Genomic DNA, 17,118 nt, shown 5'->3' with positions numbered 1-17,118 from the left:
TGAGATCATTAATCAATCTGTCTCATTACACAGGACCATATCTAGGACAGCTTGTTCCCTCGTAGGTTTTATTACATACTGTTCTAGGAAACTATTGTGGATACATTCTATTAACTTCTCCTCAAGGCTGCCTTGACTGACCTGGTTAAACCAATCGGCATGTAGATTAAAATCCCCCATGATAACTGCTGTACCATTTCTACATGCATCAGTTATTTCTTTGTTTATTGCCTGCCCCACCATAATGTTACTATTTGGTGGCCAAGAGAAAGACTACTCATTTCAGTGACTTTTTCGCCTTACTATACCTAATTTCCACCCAAATTGATTCAACCTTATCCTCCATAGCACCGATGTCATCCCTTACTGTTGCCCGGATATCATCCTTAAATAACAGAGCTACACCACCTCCCTTACCATCCACTCTTGTCTTTCCGAATAGTTTGATACCCTTGGATATTTAACTCCCAGTCATGACCATCCTTTAACCATGTTTCAGTAATGGCCACGAAATCATAGTCATTCACGATGATTTGCTCCATCAACTCATTTACCTTATTCCGATTACTACGAGCATTCAGGTAAAGTGCACTTATGTTGGCTTTTATACCTCTGTTTTGAATCTTAACACTTTGATCAGTAACCTCTCCGAAGTTATTTTTCCTCTTAACTTTTCTCCTAATTTTCCTTGTCGTTGAACCGATATCTTCATGTAACAACCTGCCGCGCCGCTTTCCATTTATGTTTTTACTTCCTGTTTTATTCCTTTTATTGGTCAGTGGAATTGCTCCTGGAGCAAAGTATCCTTTCCTCACAGTTTTACAAATTGAAAAAGTGTTTGGGATTTTGTCTAGGATCCTAACAATGTCGGGGTTTGGTCCCGGATCTTAATAATTCTGCTTTTCAATTCTTATTGCCAAAGTGGACAACTCAGCATATCCCACATTATGCTTCATCAGCCAAAGTTTTACATAATCACTAAACTTACCGCCTACCTGAACTATATATCCCGAGCTAGATAAAAACATGAGGAAAAAGGAATAAAAGCATGTGAAGATGGTGTGAGATGAAGTGAGGGTGGAGGAGGCTCATCTGGATGAGAGTCACTGGCATAAACCTGCAGTGTTGAATGTACTGCTTCTGCATTTTAAAATTCTACACAATTCTCTGTACATCAATCATACCCAGTTCAACTGCCACCTTTGCGACCCTGATAGAAGCAAATTTCTATCAATGCTCCGTTACATTCCAGTTTTACTTGTTATTGAGCACTGAATTAGGAAATGACATGTTTAGAACATAGAAGATATAACATAGAACATTACAGCGCAGTACAGGCCCTTTGGCCCTGGATGTTGCGCTGACCTGTGAAACCACTCTAAAGCCCATCTACACTATTTCCTTATCGTCCATATGTCTATCCAATGACCATTTGAATGCCCTTAGTGTTGGCGAGTCCACTACTGTTGCAGGCAGGGCATTTCACACCCTTACTACTCTCTGAGTAAAGAACCTACCTCTGACATCTGTCCTCTATCTATCTCCCCGCAATTTAAAGGTGTGTCCACTCGTGCTAGACATCACCATCCGAGGAAAAAGGCTCTCACTGTGCACCCTATCCAATCCTCTGATCATCTTGTATGCCTCAATTAAGTCACCTCTTAACCTTCTTCTCTCTAATGAAAACAGCCTCAAGTCCCTCAGCCTTTCCTCATAAGATCTTCCCTCCATACCAGGCAACATTCTGGTAAATCTCCTCTGCATCCTTTCCAATGCTTCCACATCCTTCCTATAATGCGGCGACCAGAATTGCACGCAATACTCCAAATGCGGCCGCACCAGAGTTTTGTACAGCTGCAACATGACCTCATGGCTCCGAAACTCAATTCCTCTACCAATAAAAGCTAACACACCGTGCGCCTTTTTTTTTTTAAAATATTTTATTGAAAATTTTTGGTCAACCATCACAGTACATTGTGTATCCTTCACACAATAATATAACAGTATAAGTAACAATGACCTGTTTTATAAACAAAGAATAAATAATATATAACAAAAACAAAAACTAAAACTAAATGGCAACTGCCTTGTCTCAGATAAACACTCTCCAAAAATATGATTTAACAGTCCAATATACAATTATTTATAGCAATGACCTATACATATTATACATATATATTAATAACCCTGAGACTCCTTCTGGTTCCTCCCCCCCCCACCCCCCTGGGCTGCTGCTGCTGCCTTCTTCTTTTCCATTCCCTCTATCTTTCTGTGAGGTATTCGACGAACGGTTGCCACCGCCTGGTGAACCCTTGAGCCGATCCCCTTAGGACGAACTTAATCCGTTCCAACTTTATAAACCCTGCCATGTCATTTATCCAGGTCTCCACCCCCGGGGGCTTGGCTTCCTTCCACATCAACAGTATCCTGCGCCGGGCTACGAGGGACGCAAAGGCCAAAACATCGGCCTCTCTCGCCTCCTGCACTCCCGGCTCTTGTGCAACCCCAAATATAGCCAACCCACAGCTTGGTTCGACCTGGACCCCCGCTACTTTCGAAAGCACCTTTGTCACCCCCACCCAGAACCCCTGTAGTGCCGGACATGACCAGAACATGTGGGTGTGATTCGCTGGGCTTCTCGAGCATCTCGCACACCTATCCTCTACCCCCAAAAATTTACTGAGCCGTGCTCCAGTCATATGCGCCCTGTGTAACACCTTAAATTGAATCAGGCTTAGCCTGGCACATGAGGACGATGAGTTTACCCTACTTAGGGCATCCGCCCACAGCCCCTCCTCAATCTCCTCCCCCAGCTCTTCTTCCCATTTCCCTTTCAGCTCATCTACCATAATCTCCCCCTCGTCCCTCATTTCCCTATATATATCTGACACCTTACCGTCCCCCACCCATGTCTTTGAGATTACTCTGTCCTGCACCTCATGCGTCGGGAGCTGCGGGAATTCCCTCACCTGCTGCCTCGCAAAAGCCCTCAGTTGCATATATCGGAATGCATTCCCTTGGGGCAACCCATATTTCTCGGTCAGCGCTCCCAGACTTGCGAACTTCCCATCTACAAACAGATCTTGCAGTTGCGTTACTCCTGCTCTTTGCCATATTCCAAATCCCCCATCCATTCTCCCCGGGGCAAACCTGTGGTTATTTCTTATCGGGGACCCCACCAAGGCTCCCGTCTTTCCCCTATGCCGTCTCCACTGTCCCCAAATTTTCAAAGCCGCCACCACCACCGGGCTTGTGGTGTATTTCTTCGGTGAGAACGGCAATGGGGCCGTCACCATAGCTTGTAGGCTAGTCCCCCTACAGGACGCCCTCTCCAATCTCTTCCACGCCGCTCCCTCCTCTTCTCCCATCCACTTACTCACCATTGAGATATTGGCGGCCCAGTAGTACTCACTTAGGCTCGGTAGTGCCAGCTCCCCCCTATCCCTACTACGCTGTAAGAATCCCTTCCTCACTCTCGGGGTCTTCCCGGCCCACACAAAACTCATGATACTCTTTTCGATCCTTTTGAAAAAAGCCTTCGTGATCACCACCGGGAGGCACTGAAACACAAAGAGGAATCTCGGGAGGACTACCATTTTAACCGCCTGCACCCTCCCTGCCAGTGACAGGGATACCATGTCCCATCTTTTGAAGTCCTCCTCCATTTGTTCCACCAATCGCGTTAAATTTAACCGATGCAATGTACCCCAATTCTTAGCTATCTGGATCCCCAAGTAACGAAAGTCCCTTGTTACCTTCCTCAGCGGAAAGTCCTCTATTTCTCTGCTCTGCTCCCCTGGATGCACCACAAACAACTCACTTTTCCCCATGTTCAGTTTATATCCTGAGAATTCTCCAAACTCCCGAAGTGTCCGCATTATCTCTGGCATCCCCTCCGCCGGGTCCGCTACATATAACAACAAATCATCCGCATACAGAGATACCCGGTGTTCTTCTCCTCCTCTAAGTATTCCCCTCCACTTCTTGGAACCCCTCAATGCTATTGCCAGGGGCTCAATCGCCAGTGCAAACAGTAATGGGGACAGAGGGCATCCCTGCCTTGTCCCTCGATGGAGCCGAAAGTATGCAGATCCCCGTCCATTCGTGACCACACTCGCCACTGGGGCCCTATACAACAGCTGCACCCATCCAACATACTCATCTCCAAAACCAAATCTCCTCAGCACCTCCCACAAATAGTCCCACTCCACTCTATCAAATGCTTTCTCGGCATCCATCGCCACCACGCTCTCCGCTTCCCCCTCTGGTGGGGGCATCATCATTACCCCTAGCAGCCTCCGTATATTCGTATTCAGCTGTCTCCCCTTCACAAACCCGGTTTGGTCCTCATGGACCACCCTCGGGACACAATCCTCTATCCTCATTGCCATTACCTTGGCCAGAGTCTTAGCGTCTACATTTAGGAGGGAAATAGGTCTATAGGACCCGCATTGCAGCGGGTCCTTTTCCTTCTTTAGGAGAAGCGATATCGTTGCCTCAGACATAGTCGGGGGCAGCTGTCCCCTTTCCTTTGCCTCATTAAAGGTCCTCATCAGTAGCGGGGCGAGCAAGTCCACATATTTCCTGTAAAATTCAACTGGGAATCCATCCGGTCCCGGAGCCTTCCCCGCCTGCATGCTCCTAATTCCTTTCACTACTTCCTCTATTTCAATCTGTGCTCCTAGTCCCACCCTTTCCTGCTCCTCCACCTTGGGAAATTCCAGCCGGTCCATAAAGCCCATCATTCTCTCCCTCCCATCCGGGGCTTCGTATAATTTTTTATAAAATGTCTTGAACACTCCATTCACTCTCTCCGCTCCCCGCTCCATCTCTCCTTCCTCATCCCTCACTCCCCTATTTCCCTCGCTGCTCCCCTCTTCCTCAATTGGTGGGCCAGCAACCTGCTCGCCTTCTCCCCATATTCGTACTGTACACCCTGTGCCTTCCTCCACTGTGCCTCTGCAGTACCCGTTGTCAGCAAGTCAAATTCTACGTGTAGCCTTTGCCTTTCCCTGTACAGTCCCTCCTCCGGTGCCTCCGCATATTGCCTGTCCACCCTCAGAAGTTCTTGCAGCAACCGCTCCCGTTCCCTACTCTCCTGCTTTCCTTTATGTGCCCTTATTGATATCAGCTCCCCTCTAACCACTGCCTTCAGCGCCTCCCAGACCACTCCCACCTGGACCTCCCCATTATCATTGAGTTCCAAGTACTTTTCAATGCACCCCCTCACCCTTAGACACCCCCCCTCATCTGCCATTAGTCCCATGTCCATTCTCCAGGGTGGGCGCCCTTCTGTTTCCTCCCCTATCTCCAAGTCCACCCAATGTGGAGCGTGATCCGAAATGGCGATAGCCGTATACACCGTTCCCCTCACCTTCGGGATCAACGCCCTTCCCAAAACAAAAAAGTCTATTCGCGAATAGACTTTGTGGACATAGGAGAAAAACGAAAACTCCTTACTCCTAGGTCTGCTAAATCTCCACGGGTCTACTCCTCCCATCTGCTCCATAAAATCTTTAAGCACCTTGGCTGCTGCCGGCCTCCTTCCAGTCCTGGACCTCGACCTGTCCAGCCCTGGTTCCAACACCGTATTGAAATCTCCCCCCATTACCAACTTTCCCACCTCTAGGTCCGGGATGCGTCCTAGCATACGCCTCATAAAATTGGCATCATCCCAGTTCGGGGCATATACGTTTACCAAAACCATCGCCTGCCCCTGTAGTTTGCCACTCACCATCACGTATCTGCCCCCGCTATCCGCCACTATAGTCTTTGCCTCAAACATTACCCGCTTCCCCACTAATATAGCCACCCCCCTGTTTTTTGCATCTAGCCCCGAATGGAACACCTGCCCCACCCAACCTTTGCGTAGTCTCACCTGGTCTAACAGTTTCAAGTGCGTTTCCTGTAACATTACCACGTCTGCCTTAAGTTTCTTAAGGTGTGCGAGTATCCGTGCCCTCTTTATCGGCACGTTCAGCCCTCTCACGTTCCACGTGATCAGCCGGGTTGGGGGGCTTTTTACCCCCCCCCCCCTTGTCGATTAGCCATCCCTTTTTTCCAGCTCCTCACCCGGTTCCCACGCAGCTGTGTCCCCCCCAGGCGGTGCCCCCCCGCCCATCCCACCCCATACCAGCTCCCCCCTCTCCCCAGCAGCAGCAGCCCAATAATTCCCCCCTCCCACCCCCCCCGGCTAGATCCCCCAATAGCGTAGTTACACCCCCCATGTTGCTCCCAGAAGTCAGCAAACTCTGGCCGACCTCGGCTTCCCCCCGTGACCTCGGCTCGCACCGTGCGACGCCCCCTCCTTCCTGCTTCCCTATTTCCGCCATGATTATCATAGCGCGGGAGCCGAGCCCGCGCTTCCCCCTTGGCCCCGCCCCCAATGGCCAACGCCCCATCTCTTCCACCTCCTTTCCTCCCCCCACCACCTGTGGAAGAGAGAAAAGTTACCACATCGCAGGATTAATAACATAAAACTCCTCTTTCCCCCCTTTTTGCCCCCCTCTTCGCCCCCCATACTCGCCCCACCACTTTGTTTCAAACGTTCTTTTTTTTAAATAACCCGCTCATTCCAATTTTTCTTCTACAATAAATGTCCACGCCTCATCCGCCGTCTCAAAGTAGTGGTGCCTCCCTTGATATGTGACCCACAGTCTTGCCGGCTGCAGCATTCCGAATTTTATCTTTTTGTGAAGCACCGCCTTGGCCCGATTAAAGCTCGCCCTCCTTCTCGCCACCTCCGCACTCCAGTCTTGGTATACGCGGATCACCGCGTTCTCCCATTTACTGCTCCGAGTTTTCTTTGCCCATCTAAGGACCATCTCTCTGTCCTTAAAACGGAGGAATCTCACCACTATGGCTCTAGGAATTTCTCCTGCTCTCGGTCCTCGCGCCATCACTCGGTATGCTCCCTCCACCTCCAGCGGACCCGCCAGGGCCTCCGCTCCCATTAACGAGTGCAGCATCGTGCTCACGTATGCCCCGACGTCCGCTCCCTCCGCACCTTCAGGAAGACCAAGAATCCTTAGGTTGTTCCTCCTCGCGTTGTTCTCCAGCGCCTCCAGCCTTTCCACACATCGTTTATGGTGTGCCTCGTGCATCTCCGTCTTCACCACCAGACCCTGTATGTCGTCCTCATTCTCGGCAGCCTTTGCCTTCACGACCCGAAGCTCCCGCTCCTGGGTCTTTTGCTCCTCCTTTAGCCCTTCGATCGCCTGTAATACCGGGGCCAACAGCTCCTTCTTCAATTCCTTTTTGAGTTCTTCCACGCAGCGTTTCAAAAACTCATGTTGTTCAGGGCCCCATATTAAACTGCCACCTTCCGACGCCATCTTGGTTTTTGCTTGCCTTCCTTGCCGCTGCTTTAAAGGATCCACCGCAATCCGGCCACCTTCCTCTCCTTTTTTCATCCGTATCCAGGGGGGATTCCCTTCTGGTTCACCGCACAGTACTTTTAGCCGTTAAAATTGCCGTTGGGGCTCTTATTAAGAGCCCAAAAATCCGTTCCACCGGGAGCTGCCGAAACGTGCGACTCAGCTGGTCATCGCCGCACCCGGCACCGTGCGCCTTCTTAACAACCCTCTCAACCTGGGTGGCAACTTTCAGGGATCTTTGTACATGGACACCGAGATCTCTCTGCTCATCCACACTACCAAAAATATTACCATTAGCCCAGTACTCTGTCTTCTTGTTATTCCTTCCAAAATGAATCACCTCACACTTTTCTACATTAAACTCCATTTGCCACCTCTCAGCCCAGCCCTGCAGCTTATCTATGTCCCTCTGTAACTTGTAACATCCTTCTGCACTGTCCACAACTCCACCGACTTTAGTGTCGTCTCCAAATTTACTCACCCATCCTTCTACGCCCTCCTTCATAGAACATAGAACGATACAGCGCAGTACAGGCCCTTCGGCCCACAATGTTGCACCGAAACAAAAGCCATCTAACCTACACTATGCCATTATCATCCATATGCTTATCCAATAAACTTTTAAATGCCCTCAATGTTGGCGAGTTCACTACTGTAGCAGGTAGGGCATTCCACGGCCTCACCACTCTTTGCGTAAAGAACCTACCTCTGACCTCTGTCCTATATCTATTACCCCTCAGTTTAAAGCTATGTCCCCTCGTGCTAGCCATTTCCATCCGCGGGAGAAGGCTCTCACTGTCCACCCTATCTAACCCCCTGATCATTTTGTATGCCTCTCTTAAGTCTCCTCTTAACCTTCTTCTCTCTAACGAAAACAACCACAAGTCCATCAGCCTTTCCTCATAAGATTTTCCCTCCATATGCGGCAACATCCTGGTAAATTTCCTCTGCACCCGCTCCAAAGCTTCCACGTCCTTCCTATAATGCGGTGACCAGAACTGTACGCAATACTCCAAATGCGGCCGTACCAGAGTTTTGTACAGCTGCAACATGACCTCATGACTCCGGAACTCAATCCCTCTACCAATAAAGGCCAACACTCCATAGGCCTTCTTCACAACCCTATCAACCTGGGTGGCAACTTTCAGGGATCTATGTACATGGACACCTAGATCCCTCTGCTCATCCACACTTCCAAGAACTTTACCATGAGCCAAATATTCCGCATTCCTGTTATTCCTTCCAAAGTGAATCACCTCACACTTCTCTACATTAAACTCCATTTGCCACCTCTCAGCCCAGCTCTGCAGCTTATCTATGTCCCTCTGTAACCTGCTACATCCTTCCGCACTGTCGACAACACCACCGACTTTAGTGTCGTCTGCAAATTTACTCACCCACCCTTCTGCGCCCTCCTCTAGGTCATTGATAAAAATGACAAACAGCAACGGCCCCAGAACAGATCCTTGTGGTACGCCACTTGTAACTGAACTCCATTCTGAACATTTCCCATCAACCACCACCCTCTGTCTTCTTTCAGCTAGCCAATTTCTGATCCATATCTCTAAATCACCCTCAATCCCCAGCCTCCGTATTTTCTGCAATAGCCTACCGTGGGGAACCTTATCAAACGCTTTACTGAAATCCATATACACCACATCAACTGCTCTACCCTCGTCTACCTGTTCAGTCACCTTCTCAAAGAACTCGATAAGGTTTGTGAGGCATGACCTACCCTTCACAAAGCCATGCTGACTATCCCTGATCATATTATTCCTATATAGATGATTCTAAATCTTGTCTCTTATAATCCCCTCCAAGACTTTACCCACAACAGACGTGAGGCTCACCGGTCTATAGTTGCCGGGGTTGTCTCTACTCCCCTTCTTGAACAAAGGGACCACATTTGCTATCCTCCAGTCCTCTGGCACTATTCCTGTAGCCAATGATGACATAAAAATCAAAGCCAAAGGCCCAGCAATCTCTTCCCTGGCTTCCCAGAGAATCCTAGGATAAATCCCATCAGGCCCCGGGGACTTATCTATTTTCAGCCTGTCCAGAATTGCCAACACCTCTTCCCTACGTACCTCAATGCCATCTATTCTAATAGCCTGGGTCTCAGCATTCTCCTCCACAACATTATCTTTTTCCTGAGTGAATAATGACGAAAAATATTCATTTAGTATCTCGCCTATCTCTTCAGACTTCACACACAACTTCCCATCCCTGTCCTTGACTGGCCCGACTCTTACCCTAGTCATTCTTTTATTCCTGACATACCTATAGAAAGCTTTTGGGTTTTCCTTGATCCTACTTGCCAAATACTTCTCATGTCCCCTCCTTGCTCGTCTTAGCTCTCTCTTTAGATCCTTCCTCGCTACCTTGTAACTATCAATCGCCTCAACTGAAACTTCACATCTCATCTTCACATAGGCCTCCTTCTTCCTCTTAACAAGCGATTCCACTTCTTTGGTAAACCACGGTTCCCTCGCTCGACGCCTTCCACCCTGCCTGACCGGTACGTACTTATCAAGAACACGCAGTAGCTGTTCCTTGAACAAGCTCCACTTATCTAGTGTGCCCAACACTTGCAGCTTACTTCTCCAACCTATCCCCCCCCAAGTCATGTCTAATGGCATCATAATTGCCCTTCCCACAGCTATAACTCTTCCCTGCGGTGTATACTTATCCCTTTCCATCACTAACGTAAACGTCACCGAATTGTGGTCACTGTCCCCAAAGTGCTCTCCTACCTCCAAATCTAACACCTGGCCTGGTTCATTACCCAAAACCAAATCCAAAGTGGCCTCGCCTCTTGTTGGCCTGTCAACATATTGTGTCAGGAAACCCTCCTGCACACATTGTACAAAAAACGACCCATCTAATGTACTCGAACTATATCTTTTCCAGTCAATATTTGGAAATTTAAAGTCTCCCATAATAACTACCCTGTTACTTTCGCTCTTATCCAGAATCATCTTCGCCATCCTTTCCTCTGCATCCCTAGAACTATTTGGAGGCCTATAGAAAACTCCCAACAGGGTGACCTCTCCTTTCCTGTTTCTAACCTCAGCCCATACTACCTCGGAAGAAGAGTCCTCATCTAGCATCCTCTCCGCCACCGTAATACTGTTCTTGACTAGCAGCGCTACACCTCCCCCTCTTTTGCCTCCTTCTCTGTGCTTACTAAAACACCTAAACCCCGGAACCTGCAACATCCATTCCTGTCCCTGCTCTATCCATGTCTCCGAAATGGCCACAACATCGAAGTCCCAGGTACCAATCCATGCTGCCAGTTCCCCTACCTTATTTTGTATACTCCTGGCATTGAAGTAGACACACTTCAAACCACCTACCTGAGCACTGGCCCCCTCCTGCGAAGTCAAATCTGTGCTCCTGACCTCTATACTCTCATTCTCCCGTACCCTAAAACTACAATCCAGGTTCCCATGCCTCTGCTGCATTAGTTTAAACCCCCCCAAAGAGCACTAACAAATCTCCCCCCCAGGATATTTGTGCCCCTCAGGTTCAGATGTAGACCATCCTGTCTGTAGAGGTCCCACCTTCCCCAGAAAGAGCCCCAGTCATCCAGAAATCTGAATCCCTCCCGCCTACACCATCCCTGTAGCCACGTGTTTAATTGCTCTCTCTCCCTATTCCTCATCTCATTATCACGTGGCACGGGCAACAACCCAGAGATAACAACTCTGTTTGTTCTTGTTCTGAGCTTCCATCCTAGCTCCCTGAATGCCTGCCTGACATCCTTGTCCCCTTTCCTACCTATGTCGTTAGTGCCAATGTGGACCACGACTTGGGGCTGCTCCCCCTCCCCCTTAAGGACCCGGAAAACACGATCCGAGACATCACACACCCTTGCACCTGGGAGGCAACATACCAAACGTGAGTCTCTCTCGCTCCCACAAAATCTCCTATCTGTGCCCCTGACTATCGAGTCCCCAATTACTAATGCTCTGCTCCTCTCCCCCCTTCCCTTCTGAGCAACAGGGACAGACTCCGTGCCAGAGGCCCGTACCCCATGGCTTACCCCTGGTAAGTCCCCCCCCCCACAAGTATCCAAAGTGGTATACTTGTTACTCAGGGGAACGACCGCAGGGGATCCCTGCACTGACTGCTTCTTACCAGTCCCTCTTACAGTTACTCATCTATCTCCAATCTTTGGTGTAGCTAATTCCCTGAAGCTGCTTTTTTGACCCCCTCTGCCTCCCGAATGATCCGAAGTTCATCCAACTCCAGCTCCAGTTCCCTAACTCGGTCTTGGAGGAGCTGGAGATGGCTGCACTTCCTGCAGGTAAAATCAGCAGGGACACTAACGGCATCCCTCACCTCAAACATCCTGCAGGAGGAACATTGCACTCCCTTCCCTGCCATCCCTCTAACTTCCAACCAAGATCTGGTTAAGAAATAAATTTAAAAAAAAAAAGAAAAAATAATAATATAATATGGCACTTACCTCACACCAATGGGTTTTATTATTAGGTTAGAGGAAGAGGGCGGGTGGGAGACACTACACGTGTAGTGTCTCGGGTTTCCTCGCCACCAGAATTTATTGGGGGGGGGGGGAACCTTCCCAGAAGTCCGCGGGTCGAACATCCGGTTCCCGCCTGAAAAAATAAAATAAAATAAAATAAACCTTCAGGTCATTTATAAAAATGACAAACAGCAGTGGCCCCAAAACAGATCCTTGTGGTACACCACTAGTAACTGGACTCCAGTCTGAACATTTCCCGTCAACCACCACCCTTTGTCTTCTTCCAGCTAGCCAATTTCTGATCCAAACTGCTAAATGACACTGAATCCCATGCCTCCGTATTTTCTGCAGTAGCCTACCGTGGGGAACCTTATCAAACGCTTTACTGAAATCCATATACACCACATCAACTTCTTTACCCTCATCCACCTGTTTGGTCACCTTCTCAAAGAACTCAATGAGGTTTGTGAGGCACAACCTCCCCTTCACAAAACCGTGTTGACTATCTCAAATCAAATTATTCCTTTCCAGATGATTATACATCCTATATCTTATAAACCTTTCCAAGATTTTGCCCACACCAAAAGTAAGGCTCACTGGTCTATAGTTACCGGGGTTGTCTCTACTCCCCCTCTTGAACAAGGGGACAACATTTGCTCTCCTCCAGTCTTCTGGCACTATTCCTGTGGACAAAGATGACTGAAAGATCAAAGCCAAAGGCTCAGCAATTTCCTCCTTAGCTTCCCAGAGAATCCTAGAATAAATCCCATCCGGCCCAGGGGACTTATCGATTTTCACACTTTCCAGAATTGCTAACACCTCCTCCTTATGAACCTCAAGCCCTTCTAGTCTATTATCCTGAATCCCAGTATTCTCCTCGACAACATTGTCTTTTTCCTGTGTGAAAACTGATGAAAAATATTCATTTAGCACCTCTCCTATTTCCTCGGACTCCAAGCGCAACTTCCCGCTACTGTCCTTGACTGGCCCTACTCTCTTACCCTAGTCATTCGTTTATTCCTGACATATCTATAGGAAGCTTTAGGGTTATCCTTGATCCTACCTGCCAAAGACTTCTCATGTCCCCTCCTGGCTCTTCTTAGCTCTCTCTTTAGGTCCTTCCTAGCTAACTTGTAACTCTCGAGTGCCCTAACTGAACCTTCATGTCTCATCTTTACATAAGCCTCCTTCTTCCTCTTGACAAGTGTTTCGACTGCTTTAGTTAACCACGGTTCCCTTGCTCGACCACTTCCTCCCTGCCAGACAGGTACATACTTATCAAGGTCACGCAGTAGCTGTTGCTTGAACAAGCGCCACATTTCCATTGTGCCCATCCCCTGCTGTTTTCCTCTCCATCCGATGCATCCTATGTCTCATCACATCATAATTGCCTTTCCCCCAGATATAACTCTTGCCCTGCGATATATACCTAGCCCTTTCCAATACTAAAGTAAACGCAATGGAATTGTGGTCACTATCACCAAAGTGCTGACCTACCTCCAATTCTAACACCTGTCCTTGTTCATTACCCAGTACCAAATCCAATATGGCCTCGCCTCTCATTGGCCTATCTACATACTGTGTCAGGAAACTCTCCTGCACACATTGGACAAAAACAGTCCCACCTAAAGTACTCGAACTATCGCGTTTCCAGTCAATATTTGGAAAGTTAAAGTCCCCCATAACAACTACCCTGTTGCTTTCACTCCTATCCAGAATCATCTTTGCAATCCTTTCCTCTACATCTCTGGAACTTTTCGGAGGCCTATAGAAAACCCCTAATAGGGTGACCTCTCCTTTCCTGTTTCTAACCTCAGCCCATACTACCTCAGTAGACGAGTCCTCATCAAACGTCCTTTCTAACACCGTAATACTGTCCTTGACTAACAATGCCACTCCTCCCCCTCTTTTACCACCTTCCCTGAGCTTACTGAAATATCTAAACCCCGGCACCACCAACAACCATTCCTGTCCCTGCTCTATCCATGTCGCCGAAATGGCCACAGCATTGAAGTCCCAGGTACCAACCCATGCCGCAAGTTCACCCACCTTATTCCGGATGCTCCTGGCATTGAAGAAGACACACTTTAAACCACCTTCCTGCCTGCCGGAAGTTCCTCCTGCAACTTTGAAACCTTACTCAGGACCTCACTACTCTCAACCTCCTGTATACTAGAGCTACAATTCAGGTTCCCAAGCCCCTGCTGAACTAGTCTAAACCCTCCCGAAGAGCATTCGCAAATTTCCCCCCTAGGATATTGGTACCCCTCTGGTCCAGGTGTAGACCATCCCGTTTGTAGAGGTCCCACCGACCCCAGAATGAACCCCAATTATCCAGAAATCTGAAACCCTCCCTCCTGCACCACCCCTGTAGCCACGTGTTCAACTCCTCTCTCCCTATTCCTCGTCTCGCTATCACGTGGCACGGGTAACAACCCAGAGATAATAACTTTGTTTGTCCTAGATCTAAGTTTCCACCCTAACTCCCTATCCCTATCCCTTTTCCTACCTATGTCGTTGGTACCTATGTGGACCACGACTTGGGGCTGCTCCCCCTCCCCCTTAAGGATCCCGAAAACACGATCCGAGACATCACGCACCCCGGCACCTGGGAGGCAACACACCAACCGCGAGTCTCTCTCGTTCCCACAGAATCTCTTATCTATCCCCCTAACTATGGAGTCTCCAATGACTAATGCTCTACTCCTCTCCCCCCTTCCCTTCTGAGCAATAGGGACAGACTCTGTGCCAGAGACCTGTACCCCATGGCTTACCCCTGATAACCCCCCCCCCCAACAGTATCCAAAGCGTTATACTTGTTACTAAGGGGAACGACCACAGGGGATCCCTGTACTGACTGCTTCCTCCCAGCCCCTCTCACCGTCACCCATCTATCTTTATTCTTCGTAGTAACTACATCCCTGAATCTTCTATCTATGACCACCTCTGCCTCTCAAATGATCCGAAGTTCATCCAACTCCAGCTCCAGTTCCCTAACGCGGTTTCTGAGGATCTGGAGATGGGTGCACTTCCCACAGATGAAATCAGCAGAGACACTGACGGCGTCCCTCACCTCAAACATTCTGCAGGAGGAACATTGCACGACCTTCCCTGCCATCCCCTCTAGATAAAAGAAGAAAAATAAATAAAGAGCTTACCTGTTATTCACTCCCCTTCTCAGCAAGCATTCACTCAGCAACCTCTGTGCCCCGCACGATAACGACAGCCAATGAACTTATTGTTTTGCTGTGATGTCACTCCTGAATTGTTTTTTAATTTCAGCCTGCTGTCCAGAGGTGTCACTCTCAGCTCCCGCTCTTTTTAAATCTCCGCGACTCTCAGCTCCCGCTCTTTTTAAATCTCCGCTCCGACTCTCAGCTGCTGCTCTTTTCCAATCACCCGCGACTCTCAGCTCCCGCTCTTTTTAAATCTCCGCTCCGACTCTCAGCTCCTGCTCTTTTTAATTCTCCGCGACTCTCAGCTCCTGCTCTTTTTAAATCTCCGCTCCGACTCGTAGCTCCTGCTCTTTTAAAATCTCCGCGACTCTCAGCTCCTGCTCTTTTCAAATCTCCCGCGACTCTCAGCTCCCGCTCTTTTTAAATCTCCGCGACTCTCAGCTCCTGCTCTTTTCAAATCTCCGTGATTCTCAGCTCCTGCGCTTTTTAAATCTCTGCTCCGACTCGCAGCTCCTGCTCTTTTCAAATCTCCGCTCTGACTCGCAGCTCCTGCTCTTTTAAAATCTCCGCGACTCTCAGCTCCCGCTCTTTTAAAATCTCTGCGACTCTCAGCTCCCGCTCTTTTCAAATCTCCGCGTTTCTCAGCTCCCGCGCTTTTTAAATCTCTGCTCCGACTCGCAGCTCCTGCTCTTTTCAAATCTCCGCTCCGACTCGCAGCTCCTGCTCTTTTAAAATCTCCGCGACTCTCAGCTCCTGCTCTTTTCAAATCTCCCGCGACTCTCAGCTCCCGCTCTTTTTAAATCTCCGCTCCGACTCTCAGCTCCTGCTCTTTTTAAATCTCCGCGACTCTCAGCTCCCGCTCTTTTTAAATCTCCGCGACTCTCAGCTCCTGCTCTTTTCAAATCTCCGCTCCGACTCGCAGCTCCTGCTCTTTTAAAATCTCCGCGACTCTCAGCTCCCGCTCTTTTTAAATCTACGCTCTGACTCGCAGCTCCCACGCTTTTTAAGTCTCTGATCCGACTCGCAGCTCCTGCTCTGTTTAAATCTCCGCGACTCTCAACTCCCGCTCTTTTTAAATCTCCGCGACTCTCAGCTCCCGCTCTTTTTAAATCTCTGCTCCGACTCTCAGCTGCTGCTCTTTTCAAATCTCCGCGATTCTCAGCTCCCGCTCTTTTTAAATCTCTGCTCCGACTCGCAGCTCCTGCTCTGTTTAAATCTCCGCGAGTCTCAGCTCCCGCTCTTTTTAAATCTCTGCGACTCTCAGCTCCCGCTCTTTTTAAATCTCCACTCTGACTCTCAGCTCCCGCACTTTTTAAATCTCTGCTCCGACTCGCAGCTCCTGCTCTTTTTAAATCTCCGTCCCCTCCAACAGTAAATCCCCTGTAATATGGGTCTGGCTTTGTATCTTTTGTGTTGGTTCACGTCAATGATATGTAAATGGAGTCCACACAATATGGAAAACAAGAATTATATTGCAGGGGCTTATATGGAAATATATTGGCTTAGAATCAGTATCAGTCTTGTGATTTGTTTCATAAAATGAGCAATCAACGATTTCTTCCCAATAATGGTGTAGGCTAAGACACTGAGCCATTCTTGCTCAGAATTGTGTGGGATTATTCTAATGCAAGAACAGTATCTGTATACCTATTTGACTTCTTCCCATTTTCCTGCATAGTCTGAAAGAAGAACAGGAACTGCATCCTTCAGAGCAGATGGAGCAACAATTAGACCTTGAATCTGATATTGAAGAAAGCCTGGAACCTGAGTTTCAGTCACAAGATCAAGTGCAGGAACCTCTGGAGCAGCACACTGATGACAAAGGTAACCACTTACGTTGGCAATTTCCCTTCTGAGTAGAGTAGCCAGTGTGCTACACAGTGCAAGTAATATGAACCGCAAAACATTGGGGCCTCTTTATAGTGTACAGGCATCTATTAAAATGGATTCCTCCATTTCTATTTGTTCAAACGACGCCCCATTATTTTCTGCAAAGCCCCTTGAACTTTCCTCAGATTTCTGCTGGAGATACTCTTACTGTACGGGCTCACTGCCTGTGTCTGTTGAATTCACCTTT

The 17,118-nt window shown here is 48.5% G+C and overlaps 1 protein-coding gene across 1 annotated transcript in view; it reads left to right on the top strand.

The window, feature by feature from the left end:
* Positions 1-17,118, top strand: part of LOC140411509 (dynein axonemal heavy chain 6-like) — a 1,703,852-nt gene that overhangs the window by 175,950 nt on the left and 1,510,784 nt on the right. Inside the window, exon 4 of the mRNA XM_072500595.1 lies at positions 16,720-16,865. Coding sequence (XP_072356696.1) covers positions 16,720-16,865 — 146 coding nt within the window. The remainder of the gene's footprint in view (positions 1-16,719; positions 16,866-17,118) is intronic.

Source organism: Scyliorhinus torazame, chromosome 4 (assembly GCF_047496885.1).
Source record: "Scyliorhinus torazame isolate Kashiwa2021f chromosome 4, sScyTor2.1, whole genome shotgun sequence".
Taxonomy (NCBI): Eukaryota; Metazoa; Chordata; class Chondrichthyes; order Carcharhiniformes; family Scyliorhinidae; genus Scyliorhinus; species Scyliorhinus torazame.
Note: the sequence above shows the minus strand (reverse complement) of the source record. Positions and strands in the feature narration are given on the sequence as shown.